At 50.2% G+C, this 16,195-nt stretch overlaps 4 protein-coding genes across 4 annotated transcripts; 2 read left to right on the forward strand and 2 right to left on the reverse strand.

The window, feature by feature from the left end:
• Positions 1-78: 78 nt before the first annotated feature.
• FTJAE_6005 (replication fork protection complex subunit Csm3 Swi3) lies at positions 79-1,160 on the forward strand (the record flags this gene model as incomplete). The annotated part of the gene is made up of 3 exons (XM_037352574.1): positions 79-278; positions 329-404; positions 459-1,160. The coding sequence occupies 3 exons, from the start codon at positions 79-81 to the stop codon at positions 1,158-1,160; spliced, it is 978 nt and encodes a 325-aa protein (XP_037206899.1).
• Positions 1,161-2,063: 903 nt separating this feature from the next.
• FTJAE_6006 (transcriptional activator hac1) lies at positions 2,064-3,364 on the reverse strand (the record flags this gene model as incomplete). Its single annotated transcript, XM_037352575.1, has 3 exons — positions 2,064-2,427; positions 2,508-2,990; positions 3,051-3,364. The coding sequence occupies 3 exons, from the start codon at positions 3,362-3,364 to the stop codon at positions 2,064-2,066; spliced, it is 1,161 nt and encodes a 386-aa protein (XP_037206900.1).
• Positions 3,365-8,680: 5,316 nt separating this feature from the next.
• FTJAE_6007 (vacuolar sorting-associated 46) lies at positions 8,681-9,353 on the forward strand (the record flags this gene model as incomplete). The annotated part of the gene is made up of 2 exons (XM_037352576.1): positions 8,681-9,025; positions 9,078-9,353. The coding sequence occupies 2 exons, from the start codon at positions 8,681-8,683 to the stop codon at positions 9,351-9,353; spliced, it is 621 nt and encodes a 206-aa protein (XP_037206901.1).
• Positions 9,354-9,663: 310 nt separating this feature from the next.
• On the reverse strand, positions 9,664-15,332 carry FTJAE_6008 (SKI2-antiviral and helicase; the record flags this gene model as incomplete). The annotated part of the gene is made up of 4 exons (XM_037352577.1): positions 9,664-10,344; positions 10,397-13,545; positions 14,112-14,862; positions 14,928-15,332. The coding sequence occupies 4 exons, from the start codon at positions 15,330-15,332 to the stop codon at positions 9,664-9,666; spliced, it is 4,986 nt and encodes a 1,661-aa protein (XP_037206902.1).
• Positions 15,333-16,195: the final 863 nt, after the last annotated feature.

Consider the following 16,195-nt stretch of genomic DNA (forward strand, 5'->3'; position numbering starts at 1 on the left):
CTCTCGACGCGTCTCCCCAGTTCAAGACGCGTTAAGCAATTAAGTTCACCAGACTTCAAGATACAATCACAATACAAAATGCCTACACTAGACTCAGATCCCGCCAATGGGCTTGATAACTACGATGTTGACGACTTTTCTGATGACCCCTTTGCATCACCACCCCCAGAAGCCGCCAACAAGAAGCGAAAAGAGCCAGATTCTGGTCTTGGTATTGATCAAGAAGTTGATGTCAAGAAGAGGGCACGAGTTCCCAATGTGAAACTCGACGAAGAGAGGTATGGAAAAATAATACTGCGAGATCTCAAGTGATTCTGACAATATGTAGATTACTTGGACCGAAGGGTATTCCCAAGCTAAGGCAAACGGCGAAGGATCTCAAGATCAAGGGCAAAGGCCATGAAGTATGCCAGTATCTGCCAATTAGCACATTTACATCATACTAACAATCAATCCAGTTCTCTGACGCCTCCCGACTTTTATCTTTCTATCAACTATGGCTAGACGACCTCTTCCCCAAAGCCAAATTCCTCGACGCCCTCACCATGGTCGAAAAGGCCGGCCACAAGAAACGAGTCATGATTGCACGAAACGATTACATAAACGAGAGCAAACCCAAAGACAGAACTGCAGATGATGAGGAAGAGGATGGCCTGTTTGGTGAAAACGATGAATCAAGACCTACAGAGCAGGAGGGTACAAGGCCAGCAGAACCTGCAATACCAAAGACACCAGAGCGAGACCCAGGCGTACCAGACGACGACGATCTTTATGATGCTACACCACGAGCTTTAAGACGAAGCGCAGGACCAATTGTCCCAATCCGCAACGACGTTCCAGAAGATGACGATTTCGAGGCTCTCATTGCCGAAGCAGCAAGCCACGACGCAGCTCAAAAGGCGAAAACAAAACCTACACCAGCAGAGCCAGATGACGATGACTTGGATGCTCTAATGGCCGAGGCAGAAGTTCAAGATACAGCAAAGAAACCAGAAGCAGCACGGGTGGAACCGGATGATGATGATCTAGATGCGCTCATGGCCGAAGCTGAGAGTCATGATCAGACGAGCAAAGAGAAGAGTGAAGTGTCGAAAGATAAGGAGACGAATAACTTTGATGATGAAGAGGCGGCTATGCAAGAAATGGATGGGTTATGGTAAAGTATCAAAAGGCATTATGATGATTTGGCTTGGGCGTATGGGTAAGCACGAGTTTCTGTCTCTGCACTCGTGGATGTCATTCAACATCAATTGGATCGAATACCAAGCACATCCTGTTTTTACATTAGCATAAATAGCTATTATGCTCTCATTTTCAGGAATCATCTTTGTTCGACTCGAAATCATACTAGAGACTACCAGACGGAGAGATATGTCCAGATGAAAGAGATAGAAAACCAGACGTGGGAACAACCCTAAACGAAGCCAAAGTCAATTGTGACTCTTGATACTGACTAGCTCCGCTTCATTGCATCTCTATCAGAAGCCTAAAGTTTTTCACGCTCAACATAAAAGTATAAAATACCAACATGACTGCAAACCAGACAGCAGAGACCTAACAACGCTTAAGTCGGTATTCGAGGAAAGGCAAGTATCACGAGAACGGAACAGATATTGTTGGTCATGCGCTTCTTTGAGCGTTATTGTATTGTTACACAAAAGATTTATCTGGTTAGGCTTTATTGCCAGTCCCCCCTGGGACATTGATCCTTTGCGCCTTGCACCTGTTTTTTTCCCAAATCAAAACATTATCACATTACGGTAGATCATCATGGATATAACTCTCATAATGTCTGTGCCCGATTGTTCTCTTCCTCCAGTATCACTGACAAAGCAGCCTTCTTGCTTGGTTGATGTACACTTAGTGGGGAGCGAGTCTCAGAGTCGAGGACTTGGTCAGCTTCATTCAGATTGAGGGCCACCCAACATTTAATAGCCCAGGCGAGTGTCAACAGTCGTTCCCATGACGGCAAAGTAATCTCGGATAAGCACCTTACCAACTCGTCTTGGCCGCGCGAATCCTCAGTATCGCGCTCCGCATTCTCGACCCTGGAATCGCGTCCCTCAGTTACCAACCGCAATGCCACCAACGTCGCATCCGATAGAGGACGCGCCAGGGAGGGGCTGCTGGATAGGATTTTCTGAAGAGACTTGATTCTCAAGTTCGTAGATGCGGAACTCGTCGCTGAGGATCGCAGCGGCGTCGTCAGTTGGCTTCTGGAGCTCCACCGAGATGCCGTTGTCCGTGTCGTTGATGAAGGTGTTGTACAACTCGTCGTTGAAGCTGTTGTCGAGGGTGAATGGCGACGTGTCAAACTCCAGATAAGGCTCGTCAGAAGCTGAGGAGTAGGGTGAAGAGAGATGCCCGTTCTCGATGAGATAACGATCTGTGTCAATGGACGCTGACAGAAATTCAGAACCGCCATAGCTGAAAAGAGTGTCATCTGAAGTGGCAGGAGCCAGGCCAATGTTGGCCGAGTCAAGGTTGTGGGTGACTGGGACAGGAACGTCTTCAACACCTCCGCCGACATGTGACACTGCAGGTCGGACAACATCGCAGCAGGACGTTGTGTCAGGTCGGGAGAGGTGTTTTCAGATTGTTCCAGGGTTGTCTCCTTGGCCGGCTCCTGTTTGATGGTCTCTTCAGATTCTTCGGGGACGGGTGATAGACAGGGTGATAGTGCCATTGGGTCGACAGTGGCGTTGGGAGATACCATGGTCTCCGCTGGCTGGTGTGTTGTCTGGGGGGTGAAGAGCTCCTGGGACAGAGGGGGAAGACCATTGGCCTTGCGCATCTGTGCAAGCTCATCCATGAGCCTAGCGTTCATCTGCTCAGCCTGTTGGATGGCAGCCTCAAGGTCCTTGTTCTTCTGCTCGAGCTGCTCAACCTCCAGCCTCTTGCGTTCGCGAGAGGACTGAGCTGCGCGACGGTTCCGTAGAACGCGCTCAACCCGGCGTTGCTCCTTTTCATCAGCGGTCTTTGCTCGCTTTCTGTGTGGGGAGTTAGTGGAACCGTTCGTGACATCATCTTCAGTTGTCGTTGGTTCATACCTAGGAGGGAGGTTTGTCTTGGGCTCGGGGAGGACTTGGCCCCATGACTTTCTCTTTTTGGTGGTCTTCTTCTCAGGGGCTGGAGAAGGGGAAGGTGTTGATCCAAGGCCCTCCTCCTGCTTGATCATTGGTAGTAGGGAGTCATCGTTGTAGGACTTTGGTGTCAACATGTCCATGGGGTTCACTGTTGAAGTTCCGCTAGGAGTGGTAGCGGCGAATAGTGATGTGTAGGCGTCTTCAGGAGCTGACATGAGAGAGTCGGCTGGAGACTGGAAGAATTGGGAAGCTGGTGATCCTTGTTGCTCCATTTTCATTTTGTGTTGGTTTGTGTATGTGATTAGGTGATGTGTGGTTTGTTTGAATGGAGAAGATGAAGTTGAATACAGCAACGGATGGATATTATGGGGATAAGTAGCCGTTGTTAGGAGTGTATGAGGCGCAGGCAGCGATGTTCCACCATCACAAGACTTGGCCAAAGTGTGAGTCAGTGACTAGACCTTGATTACGTCTGCCTTGATCCAACAATGAGTCAGGTCAGGTGATGGTTGGAAAGGAGCTTCAAGAGGAATAAAGGACAGCGTGTTCACTCTGTGTTAGCGACCTTTATTTGCTGGGTGCTTGTCGGTTTGGGAATGAAAAGGACAGCTTGGTAGGAGCGGACAGGCCCTCTTTATCTCTTGAGGACACGTTGAGAGTTTGGAGGGGCACGGCTCGGTAGATGCAACTGCCTGAGGCACCGACCCCTGAGATGGGGTACCAAGACCACCCCCTGAACTCGTTTTGAGAGCCCAAAGAGGGAAGGTGCTCTCGGATGAACCCTTCTGGTGCCGGGATGCACTCCACAGGTACCTCCCCTCCCCTCCTGGAACAGGCTCTGGCTCGGGCGGGCTTTCAGGGGGCGCAAGTTACGCCACCGAGCGACACGCACCTCAACCAACCTTGACTGCAGGGGGGCTTAGGAATCTCCCCCACAGCGCATGCCACAGGTCTCATTGGCGGAATACGATCTGACACAGCGCTGTCCGGGCCTGTACGGAGCCCCATCGACCGACCGTTCGAGTTTCCAAAAAAAGGGGGTTGATCAATCGGAGGCCGTGAGACCTTTTGGTTCAGTCCGCCCATTAGCATTAGTTACAGCAGCATTCGAAGGGCCTACGGTGCCAGAAACGCCGTTCTTCCTTTGTTCAGTAGGTGACGGACCTTGTAGTTCCTTGTGCCTCATTTTGAGGATGGTGCCATGATCCATTTGCCGAGAGACGAGACTGTCTGTACTCGGTCGGTCATACTCGTGGAGGGTGAGAATACACGAGAATAATGATCAATAGCCAACTCAAAAAGCTGGTGAGGCTCGTGTAACAAATAACAACAAACCCCGTGTTGGTGGCTTTTAATTTTAGAGAACGAGAGATAAGCACAAAAACTGCCGATTCTCATAAATACGCTTCGGCCATTTCTCCCTGCGGGTGGTGCAGCCCGTGCATTCCCATGGAGAAAAAGGCTATTGAAATGTCGTGATCCCCTCTTCTTGAGAATAACAACTGATATGGATCTACACCATCAACTCAACAAGAGGCTTTCTCAACTCTATTCCATAGGTAGCTATTCACACTTTCCAAAGTTTAGTATGGCACTACAGCATGTTTGTTTTGCCCAAGACGTCTTATGCTGCACAATGACGAGATCCCAAAGAATGGATACTCCAGAGGAAAATGGGCGAAGGAGGTCGAAGGAATGGATCCGACAACCACACAATTCTAGGTGCCTGCCTAGGGGAGGAAAGAAAACTCAGGACTTTGACCCTAAGTGATGAAAATATTAGGTAAATCTAGCCTAAGTTTAGGGTACTCTTTGCTAAGTTTATTTTGACACCTGCATCAGGTTCGGTGTTTTCTTGCCCCCTCAGGCGTGCTACTGTAATTCCTCTGTCTAGCGCTCACGATATGGAGAAGTCCTATGCTTTGACCTTAGTTTTCGTACACAGTCAGCTGTAGTCAGCTCTTCACCAAACCCACCAATCCACCCAAGCCACGCAGGGAGAAAATCCACAGATTCAAGTCTGTTCATGCAGGGCATCATCATTTCTCTCGTTATCGTCGATGATACCTACAAGGGAGAACAAGAAAAAGAAAGCGGTGTTGAAAAGCCATCAGCTCTTTGGGGTCCGAAGGAATGTGACCGAAGGAAGCTCAGCATAACCCCAAAGGCAAATGGCATCAACCATCAAACTCAAAGCAAATGCTGGACAGGCCAATTGAAGAGCTCAGTAATTATCGTGACCCCTCCTGTAATGAAAGCCTCGTAAACAATGGAAACAATAGCACAGCGCCTCAGGAAACATTATCGGTGCTACTGCTGCTACGTGACAGACGAGACTCGTAACGAAGCATTTGTATGCAACCTTCGTAAGACGACGTCGTCTCTTCTATACCTAGGTATCAGCGGTGATGTCCCAACTTAGAAGCTGGGCTGACGCTGACTGACGCCTCATCAAGTGGAGTTTTGCTTTCTCGTGTGTGCCCGTCCGTGTTCCAAGAAAAGAAACTGCCTGAAGGTAAGCTAAGGCTAAGCTGCTGCCATTGTACCGCCGGCCCTACCGGGGACTCATCCGCCATCCACCGAAATACCACCTCCTCCATTTGTTTCGCTGGCTCTGGAATCTCAACTCAAGGCACTCCATTTTATCCACCAAATGCCCCCATATCGCCATCATCGACAGTCGCTCATCTTGGCTCTGTTATTCCTTGATTGTTGAGATCATCGGGCCTTCAGCTCAGAGCTTAGGGTTGAGGCTACCAGGTTTCAGAACTACATATTTTACTTTTCGTCAAGCTTTGCATTTTTGAGTTCAGCTTACGCAGGGACAAACTGTCAAGCGATTGAATGTAACAGAGAACCTTGATAAGTCGGTCTGGCAGGCGATAACTGATATGCATTAAGATTGGCGATATTCGCGAATCCCCTCACCAGATTCTCCACTGCCGAGATAGATAGATACCTTGAGATGCGGTGAAGCGCCTGACATCTGCACTTTGGGTTTTGTTGAGCTCCCTTGATTGATGGAATTGTTCAAGTCGGTGAATCAAAGTCTCAAGTAAAGTTCAGCTTTGGCTCTTCAAGCCTCAATACCGAGTTGAGACGGAACATGCAGATTTTCTCATTCGTGAAGATGGTCGACGATTCCATTCTCCAAATTCAAATTCAAATTCACCGGTTCTTCGGTCGAGCTCCCCCTTGTAGTGCTACGGATCGCCTCCCCGCGACCTGGAATGGAACGCTACTTTAGTTCTCTGAGACCTGCCAATGCCAATGCCATGCAGCTGGGACCTCGCTACGAAATGGGGCCCCCTTTGCTTGGCGAAACTTGAACTGAACAAGACAAGACAGAGACAAAGATCTCGTTCGTCTCGAGCGGGAAGGGAAGGGGAGGGATCTAGGCCAATCTACCAACCGCCCATCCCATCCCGTCAGCTCAAGGGATTTCCTCTTCGAGACACGGAAGGGAGAGACATGCCAACGGTTAAAGTCGCAGGGAGAAACGAACGTTCAACCTCTTCTGCCTCTTCTGCCTCTTCTGCCTCTGCCCTCGTTTCTGGCATGTCTCAGGAGTACCTTGTTTCACTGTAAGTGATCTTCCCGTTCCCTTCCCTGCCATCGTTCGACCCTGATCGTCAAAGAACCCCCTTTCCTAATCCCTCGAACCCAAGGATACCGATGGTCTATCCCTTTTAGCCTGTCCAGCTCGCCTCTTGCCCCTAGCTCCCACGATAGTTCTTCCGCCGGAGATGTATAGTCCCATACCATAGTCAGACCATACAGTAGATTCGCGCGCCAGTGAAGTGAAGGTCTCGATGCAAGAGGAGCTGGTGGAGACTTCGTTCCAAAACGTAGCGTAAACCCCTGGTTTGCAATATCGGGCTCATCTGAGCTTAATTGAACCAATTAATTAATCTCAAACCTGTGCTCTATTGCCGGGGCCGTATCGAATATTATCTTCATCTCTGACTTACGCCATGTCCTATCAAAGAATCTCATCTCATACCTATTCAACGCGTTCCCCATTGTGTCAGGTTGGCCGGCCCCGTACTTTTGTTAGTATCAGAAGAAGTCGATGGAAGCACAGTGAACCCACTTCCTCTCACCATGATATGAACTGCTCATCTCCAATCTCATATCCGTGACTGAGTCAAGTCTCATTAGCTAAAACTTCAGCATTGATCACTTTCCAACCTCTGTTTTCGCCCGGCCTCTTCGCGTGCGACCGTTACGGCACCACCCGCCGCCCCTTAACCAAGCATTGCTAGGACCAGACATTGAGTGGGAAACAGACTCTGATGATCGCAGCAAGTCCAAGCTTGGACTCGTCAGGATAGATGATTGCTCGTCTTGCGCAACGAAATGTGTAGTACGCGGCGATACGCAAATCGGCATGTGGGATATTAATGCTTATCATCCAAGCCGAACTGCCGATTGACAGGATATCCCTGGGCCTGTTTTATAACGACCTTCGTTACGGAGTATCATGTCTCGATTTTTCCAACAGAACTTCCACATACCGAAGGCCTAGTAATATGCGGCCGCCCACGGGACGTCATGACGGCCGCTGCTCTTGAACGGTATCCTGAGTCCTGCGGCCTCGTAGCGTTTATGCCTGTTCTTGAGGTCACTGACGTTTGTCGAGTGTTGTTTGTTGTTTCTCTTGCGGTCCATGTTTCATATTCGATATTTTTAGAATGCTCTCATGTTGTAGCAACTTTATTTCTTCAAACAATTATAGGCCAACGACGCGTATAAGTCACCAAACCTGAGCCGATGTTTCGGCATCGTTTCAATAGCCATCACATCTTGAATCGTCAAGTCGAAAGTCGTTCGTTCTTGCTAAAGATGGTTCTATAAGCCCTTCCTTCGTTTGAGTATTTGTGTGCGTCACCTCAGAAGCTTGAGATGCTCGCAACTGCTTAAGCGTAGCAGCTCGTTTGGCGGAATATGATAGTAGAGATGCGTGATTGCTTTTGTGTTCTTGCCTTCTGCAGCAAATAATTATATCCATAATTTTATAAGACAAGACTACTTAAAACGGCATGATTGATGAAGTATACTTGATTATGTGCGAAGGCCTTTCAGCATTTCAACCAGAGTCTGGATGTCTATTGCCCATTATCTTCATAAATATCGGGCCTAGGCCACTATCAGCAACAAAGGCATTCGATTGAGTATCTCAATTATCGTTAGTAAAGTACTACTGTCGATACCATCACTGACTATTAGTTCATTGTTGATAAATTTGGCGATTCACTGCAGTCGAAACTACCCTAGATCAATGTAACAAGCCATCTGGAAGTGGCTGTGCAAAGCGGCAATCAGAGCCTTATCAGTTCCGCCAAAATTATCCGTCGCCGTTCGTTGCGTCATTCGCCCACTTCTCCAGCCTGTCTTTCGTGGCGCCCCGCATTCAACCATCCCATCGCAAGCCAAGTCAAGGTTCCGATTCTAGGCCTTCGGCGCTTCCATGCCTGCTTCACCTAAAGTTTTAACACTCACATGACATTTGCAACCTCTTCCAACTTTACTACTCAACCGTAAAAAACTCTTCCTCCGCGACTCCTACCATCAACCACAACCAACCACCTACAATGGCGAACCGTCAGATGGCCCGCGACATGCAAGTCGAGTTCCAGGCTCGCTTCCAAGCCAAGCAGGCTCGCCGCGAGGCCCAGAAGGCAGCCAAGCAGGACCCCATCCTGAAGAAGCAGATCCAGGACCTTCTAAAAAAGGGCGAGACGCAGAAGGCTTACCAGAAGGCCAAGATGCTGCTGTCGAAGCAGGCGCTTGCCCAGCAGATGGATCAGATGGCTGATATGGCCGAGTTGTCTGCTGCGCAGATTCAGGCCAACAACTCGATGAACCGCATGACACAGATGATGGCCCAGTCATCACGAACCATGAACGTGGCCCAGAAGAACACCAACCCCGAAAAGGTGAGCACATTTGTTATCTATTCAATACCGACCGACACTAACAGTAGCCTAGACCCTCGTTACTCTCGAACAGTTCAAGCAGCAAAACGAAGAATACGCCATGTCCAACGGCATCTACCAGGACGCCATCACCCAATCCACCTCTACCCAAGTCGGCGAGGACGCTGTCCATGAACTTCTCGGCAAACTTGCCGATGACGCCGGCCTTGAGCTCAGCAAGGAACTCAACCAGGCGACACCTTCGAACGCCGAGCCTCAGCAGACCAATGAGCCTACCGCCGAGGAGGAAGATAAGCTCCAGCAGAGGCTGCGAGCCCTGCGCGCATAGTCTTGCCTTTCACAGGAGAACTTGCTGGGTTTAGGACATTTGAATGTCCATCATTTTATGCGATAGGGCGGCATGACAGATACATCACGATCAACTTTCGGAGAGGTGCGTTTTCTTGGTTAAGGGTTTGGCGTTGGGGCTTTGGTGGCGACATAAATTCATCTTCATCTCCGACTTCGAGAATGAACGCAATTTTTTCTTTATTGTTTATCAACATCATACATTAGACATGACACTCGCTCTGCCTTTTCGCTCGTGACGTACATTACACGCTCCGTACAAATGCCAGATACTCCAAACCATGCTGGGCTTACATGTAGAGACTTGCCACTGCCGTGATATCCCTTTTAATCATTTCCTGTGCCTGTTGCATCTTCTGATATAGCTCGGGATCACCCACAATTCTCGCCGCATTCTTCACCTCGCGACATGTCTCATCTAATCGTGTAATCGTTCGTACAATCGTTCCCTCAAGGACATCGGTCAAGCCGGTGATGTTCTTGAAGCTCATACCTCGAGCCCACTCGTAGACCACCTCCATGATACCAAACCGTGGTCGAGAAACAAAGTCATTGGAGTCATCGGCTGACTGAATGACCTGCAGTCGGGTCTGCACATCGTTCACCTTCTCGGAGATGGCAACAATCTTCTCCTTTCCTCGCTCGAGGTTGCCAGTCAGGGATGGTTCTATATCGGTCTTCTCTTGGAATACAAACGCCGAAAGAAGAGCTGCGATCTCAGCGGGTTCGTAGTCGGCGAGGACGTTGTCAAGAATGAGCTCAGTCAGAACCAGTTCATCACCGGAGTGAATCTCGCAGGCGACCTTGCCCTTGAGCTGGATCCGAGTGGCATCATCGATGAAGCCAAGCTCCTTAAGCACTTGGACTCGCTGTTCGTAATCGGGTAGAAGTTGAAGGTTCTGATCAGACAATGACTGCTTAAGCTGAAAAATATGATCCTTGATGAGCCACTCGTCGTGACACATAGCGAACTGCCCATATCGTTAGTATTGAAGTGTTTCAAGGATATCGAGGTAGACTTACATGCTTCAAGAAGTCTGGACACTTCTCAGCTGGCGAGTTCGATATCGTCTTGACCAACTCAACTCTCTTCTCCACAATCTCCTGTAGTTGTAGTTGTTTGACTCGGGAGAGATCGAGTTCCTCCCATCTATCATCCCATGAACCACAAAGCTCTTGAAGTTTGTCTTTCGCCTGTTGATAGCCATCTCCGCCCTGGAAGATCTCAGGAATAATGCCCTTGGTCACCCATCTTGTGAGACACTCCACGTCACTCAGAGGAACATGAAGAGTCTTAGTCTGCACTCGCTTCTTACTCTTGGGAAGTTCGTGGAGGTATTTGCGGAATGCAGGGATGAAAGGAAGCTGATCGGTAGCATCTCGTCGATCTCGAAGTGACTTGATGGCGCATACGTGTAGTGTTGGATCCTCCGTCGTTCCTTTATTACTAATTCCGTCTGCGAGGAGGATACCGATGGAGCGAATGCCGTCCCAGTTGAACACGACAAGTCGGTGCTGAGAGAACATTCTACGTCCAATAGGGATAGACAGCAAGCCCTTGTACAGCTCAAATGTGAGTCTCTTGAAGTCCTGGGACGCTTGATGGCATTCGTCCATTGAAACGTCACAGATCTCGCAAGAATCTCTCTTGACCTTGGCCAAATCTGCTTGCGCTAGCTTCACGTCCTTCTCGTGTTCAGGGAGTAGCTGTTGAGTAGCATGCTCAGAGAAACTGCGCTTGATCATCTCCTCGATCTTCAATGCCTCGACTCGGAGGAGATTCAGAATCATGTTGTATGTCAGTCGGAACTGTGATCGCAACTTAGACGGCTCTCCCAGAATCATGTTTCGGAGATCTGCAACAGGAGGAGCATCGTCCAAGCCTCCTGGTGGCACGATGATGACTGAACCGACGGTATCCAGACCACGACGACCAGCACGACCGGCCATCTGAGTATACTCTCCTGGTAACAAGTTTCGGAACGAATGTCCGTCATGCTTGCGGTACCCAGAGAAGACTACTGTTCGTGTAGGAAGGTTAAGACCCATAGCAAAGGTTTCTGTAGCGAACAGTACCTTGACCAATGTCTGGGCAAACAAGATCTCAACCAGCTCCTTGACAATAGGCAACAGTCCACCATGATGAACAGCAATACCTCGACTGAGGAGCTCCCTCAGCCTGATAATCTGTGGAAGCTGTCGGTCGTCAGGCTTTAACCGTGCAACTGACTTTTCGATGATCATGTGAATATGGCTCTTTTCAGCAGCAGTGCAGAAGTCTTGGTTGCTGAGGGCATCTGCGTTCTCCTCACATCGCTTCTTTGAGAAGACAAAGATACAAGCTGGCAGAAGAGTCGACTTCTTGAGGTACTGAACAAGATGAACCCACAGGTTCTTGTCTTGTGCCACAGATGTGAAACCTCCAGCGCGACCTCCACGACCCATGTGACCAGGGGCATGGCTCGCTCGTGGTGGTCCGCCACGACCACGTTGTTGATTGCCTCCTCTCTGCTGTTGGCCTCCTCCACGTCCACCACGCTGGGGACCACCTCGCTGAGTACCACCACGTTGATTGCCCCGGGGATTGCCTCCACGAGTGGCAACAGTAGTCTCTGCAGGCTTCGGCTTGTCCTTTCCTTGAATAGCAAAGTGTGCGTCCTTCCAGCCCTTTTCGATAAACTTCTTCTCCGAGTCCACGATCTTGTGGATGTTCTTTCCAGCCCAGAGATAATGTTCCAAGGGAACAGGTCGCTTCGGTGTCGAAATAACGTAGATGTCTTTCTGCTTCGTTCGTCCAACCCACGATGCAAACTCCTTAGTGTTTGGAACTGTGGCAGACAGTAGGATGAGAGACACATGTTCAGGCAGCATGATAATGACCTCTTCCCAGACAACACCTCGCTCGAAATCGTTGACGTAGTGGACTTCGTCGAAGATAACGAACTCAACGTCTCGGATCAGATCGGCGCCTCTGTAGAGCATACTTCGAAGAATTTCCGTTGTCATGATGAGACAACTAGCCTCGGGATTGATCTGAACATCACCAGTGAGGATACCCACCTCGTCAAAGGTCTGTCGAAAGTCACGGAACTTCTGGTTACTCAGTGCCTTGATTGGTGATGTGTAAATGGCCTTCGTCATGTGCTTAGCAGCCAGGGCGATGGCGTACTCTGCCACAACAGTCTTGCCAGCTGAAGTATGTGCTGCAACGAACACTGAATCGCCGTTCTCCAGGTGGTACACTGCTTCCTTCTGGAAAGTGTCGAGTTCGAAGGGCCACTCTCTAGCCATGTCAGGTACGAGCTCTCTGAAGTTGGACATATCATGGTTGATGTCGACCATATGCGCCCATTCGCGACCAGCCTTGCGAGCACTCGAGGCTGCAAGAACTCCATGAGGTTCCAGGGCGGGGAACTCAACAGGCAGGATGTCGTCGATATCATCACCATCCTCAGCAGTTTCGTCGGGAGTTGCATCGGGGGTAGTCGCATCTGTTGAAGCTTCATTGCCACCTTCTTCGACCTTGGCATCTTCTGGGTCTTCTTCGAGCACCTCCTTGACAGCGTTGGCATCTTCTTGGCTGATACTTGTCTTTTTCTTTGTGAAGTCGATACCTCTGCTCATTCCAGGAGCCTTTTCTAGTAATCCTCCCTCGGAACCAAGCTGGATCACTCGTTCAAGCTTGTTTCCTGAACCACTGGTCTCTGTAGGACCTCCTGTAGCACCTGTGTGAATTTGATCCTCAAACGCCGCTGTTGCCTCGATGCCATCAAGACCACCAGGAGCGAAGGGAAAGAACCCAGCGGCGCCTCTCACGAAATCAGCGCGATTAGCAGGCTTTCGAGATAGACTTGTCGAGTTCTTGGCTGTGGCACTGTTTGCGGGGACAGTGACGTTCTTGTAGCCTGTAACACGCCCTTCAAGTCCATGACGCTGAAATCTGGTGAGAGTTCGAGTATGCGGCGGCGCAACCTTGTAAAGCGAAGTGTAATCGGCCTCATAATCCCATCGCTGCTGAAGTCGGTTGAGCCAGTCTGGTGAGAACTCAGCTGAGGGTGAGAGGAGGAGCTCCTCCAGGTGTCGCTTGAGCTCTTCTGGATCTTGAGTTGCAGGTTGGCGTTGACCGGTCTCTTCAGGCCCTCTTTCAAGGAGAGCATCGATACCAGCCATGCCTATTAATTGTGAGCCAGTTTATAGGCAAGACTGTGAGGCTGAATTCGTTATGGTAAAATGTATATTGAAGTGATGAAAGCTCCGAGTTGAGACTGCCCCACCATTGACGTTGGTGATTCTGACATTCATGGCGGGACGCTCATAAGAGCTTACAGCTCCACATTGACTACCCTGCACCTACAAAAATTGTCTGGACTTCGATCTGAATATTCATGTGGATGGCCTCGGAGCAAAGGCATAGCAAACTACAAACACATGTCACAGTGAGGGATGCACAAACGTGAATTGGTAGATCATTAATAAGACGGATGCTATGCCCTGACTATACATGGCAACACGCGGTAAAATTACATTTCCCTTCCCTTCCGCACGTCTATCAAAAAAGTGTCCATCAAATACGCCAATTGGACCAGATTCTCATCCGCATCGCAATTCATATGCCACGATGGGTAGCATGAAGCAAGCTCTGTCATACACACGATACGTAGGCATGGGCGTCGACCTGACATGCTCGAGCAGGTAAACTATATCTCTCTCTCAATCCTCATTTCTCTTTTTTACAGACGGAGGACCTTGGCAGCGTAGTCCTCAATCAGCTGCTCGGTGGGGAAGGACATCTCCTCGAGCTTCTGGGCGTAAGGGGTAGGGACCTCAGCACCGGTGACACGGGCAGCAGGGGCATCGAGGTAGTCGAAGCCGTACTCCATTGTCAAGGCAAGGATCTCAGATCCGACACCGAAGGCAGGGTAGCCAGACTCGACGGACAGGAGACGGCCGGTCTTCTTGACGGACTGGATGATGGTCTCAACATCGAGAGGCTTGACGGATCGCAGGTTGATAACCTCAGCCTCAACACCGTACTTCTTCTTGAGGTTCTCGGCGGCAACAAGAGACTGGCCAACAGTGCGGCCGAGGGAGACAATGGTCAGGTCCTTGCCGGATCGCTCAATCTTGGCCTTACCGAAGGGAATGACGAAGTCGTCCTTCTGGGCAGCCTCGGACATGGGGAAGCTCTGTCCGTACATCAACTCGTTCTCGAGAACAACGACGGGGTTGGGGTCGCGGATGGCGGCCTTCAGGAGACCCTTGGCATCCTCGGAGTTCCAGGGAGAGACGACCTTGAGACCGGGGATGCTGCCGTACCAGGCGGAGTAGTCCTGGGAGTGCTGAGCGCCGACACCAGCAGCGAAGCCGTTGGGGCCACGGAAGGTGATGTTGCAAGGCTGGATACCACCAGACATGTAGAGGGTCTTGGCAGCAGAGTTGATGATCTGATCGATGGCCTGCATGGCGAAGTTGAAGGTCATGAACTCACACTAGATTGGTGAAGCACAGTGGTTAGAGTCTCGAGCAATCACGATGCGGAAGCTGAGGTACTTACGACGGGGTGAAGGCCACTGAGGGCAGCACCAACAGCGAGACCACAGAAACCAGACTCAGTAATGGGAGTATCAATGACACGCTTCTCACCGAAGCGGTCGAGAAGACCCTTGGTCACCTTATAGGCACCGTTGTACTGAGCAACCTCCTCACCGAGAATGAAGACCTTCTCGTTTTGCTCAAGCTCCTCAGCGAGGGCCTCGTTGAGCGCATCTCGGACAGTGACCTCCTTGACACCAGAGCTCTGGGCGTCGGCGTAGGATCGGGTCTGGGCGGAACCGAAGACAACAGGTCGAGCAAGAGCAGCGCGAGCGGCGGCAGACTGGGCGAACGAAGGGGCAGCGGGAGCGCGAAGAGCCCGGGTCGAAGCAGCTAGGCGAGCTGCGGGTCGGAGAATGCGAGACATGATGTGCGGCGGTTTGTTGAACAAGTCAATTGACCGTGGAGTCGGAGAGGACGAGGTCGGAGGGTCGACAGGGAAGAGAGAACAGAACTTGAAAGACAAGAAGCTGCAGTGGACAGGCTTCTCTTAATTCCCTGGTCGTCGACTTTGACGTGGGAATTGAAAATGGTGATGAACTGAAGTTGGTGTTGAGAAATGGAACAGGTCGGGTTGAGAGAGGGAATTTCACCGAACAACGCTTTCGCTGGCCAGCTATCAGTTTTTTTTTGGGCCAGTCGGTACGTATCGTGCCGGAACTGCGAGGTACTTGAGCCCTCACCAATTTCTGGTGACTAATGGTGTACCCGCTCTCCAAAACCCCCGAGTGAGCCTCCGTTAGCTCGGGGCAGCTTTATCCCTCTCTTGCTCCCCGCCTACAGCAACTCTGATGCGACCCCTGCCACTCACTGCAGCACTGTTTTCGCAGGGTAGCCTCTAGCGCTGAAGCGCCTATCACAGCTCAGAACTGAACCCTCCGACCCATTTCGAAAGTCTGTTGGGGGATCCAGGGGCGCATTGGGGGACCATCCATCTCCACCAAAAAACATAAAAACTGAGTGCTTTATCTGCTTGGCCTAGAGGAGCAAGAAAACATCGGACCTTTATATAGGGTGTCATAATAAATTCAGTAAAGAATTCCCTAAATCTATGCCAAATTACCTAGATCATTCTATCACCTAGGACCAAGATCCTAGGTTTTCTTCCTCCCTTAGCCTGGATACAGTCAGATGATGGTGCCGGAGAAACAAGAAACCGCCAAGAGATCACCTCAGTACCAAATCTTGATATGATTCAATTAATGTTGTATCATGGCCAATCAGGCTATC

The sequence above is a fragment of the Fusarium tjaetaba genome, assembly GCF_013396195.1.
Source record: "Fusarium tjaetaba strain NRRL 66243 chromosome Unknown NRRL66243_c0000114, whole genome shotgun sequence".
Taxonomy (NCBI): domain Eukaryota; kingdom Fungi; phylum Ascomycota; class Sordariomycetes; order Hypocreales; family Nectriaceae; genus Fusarium; species Fusarium tjaetaba.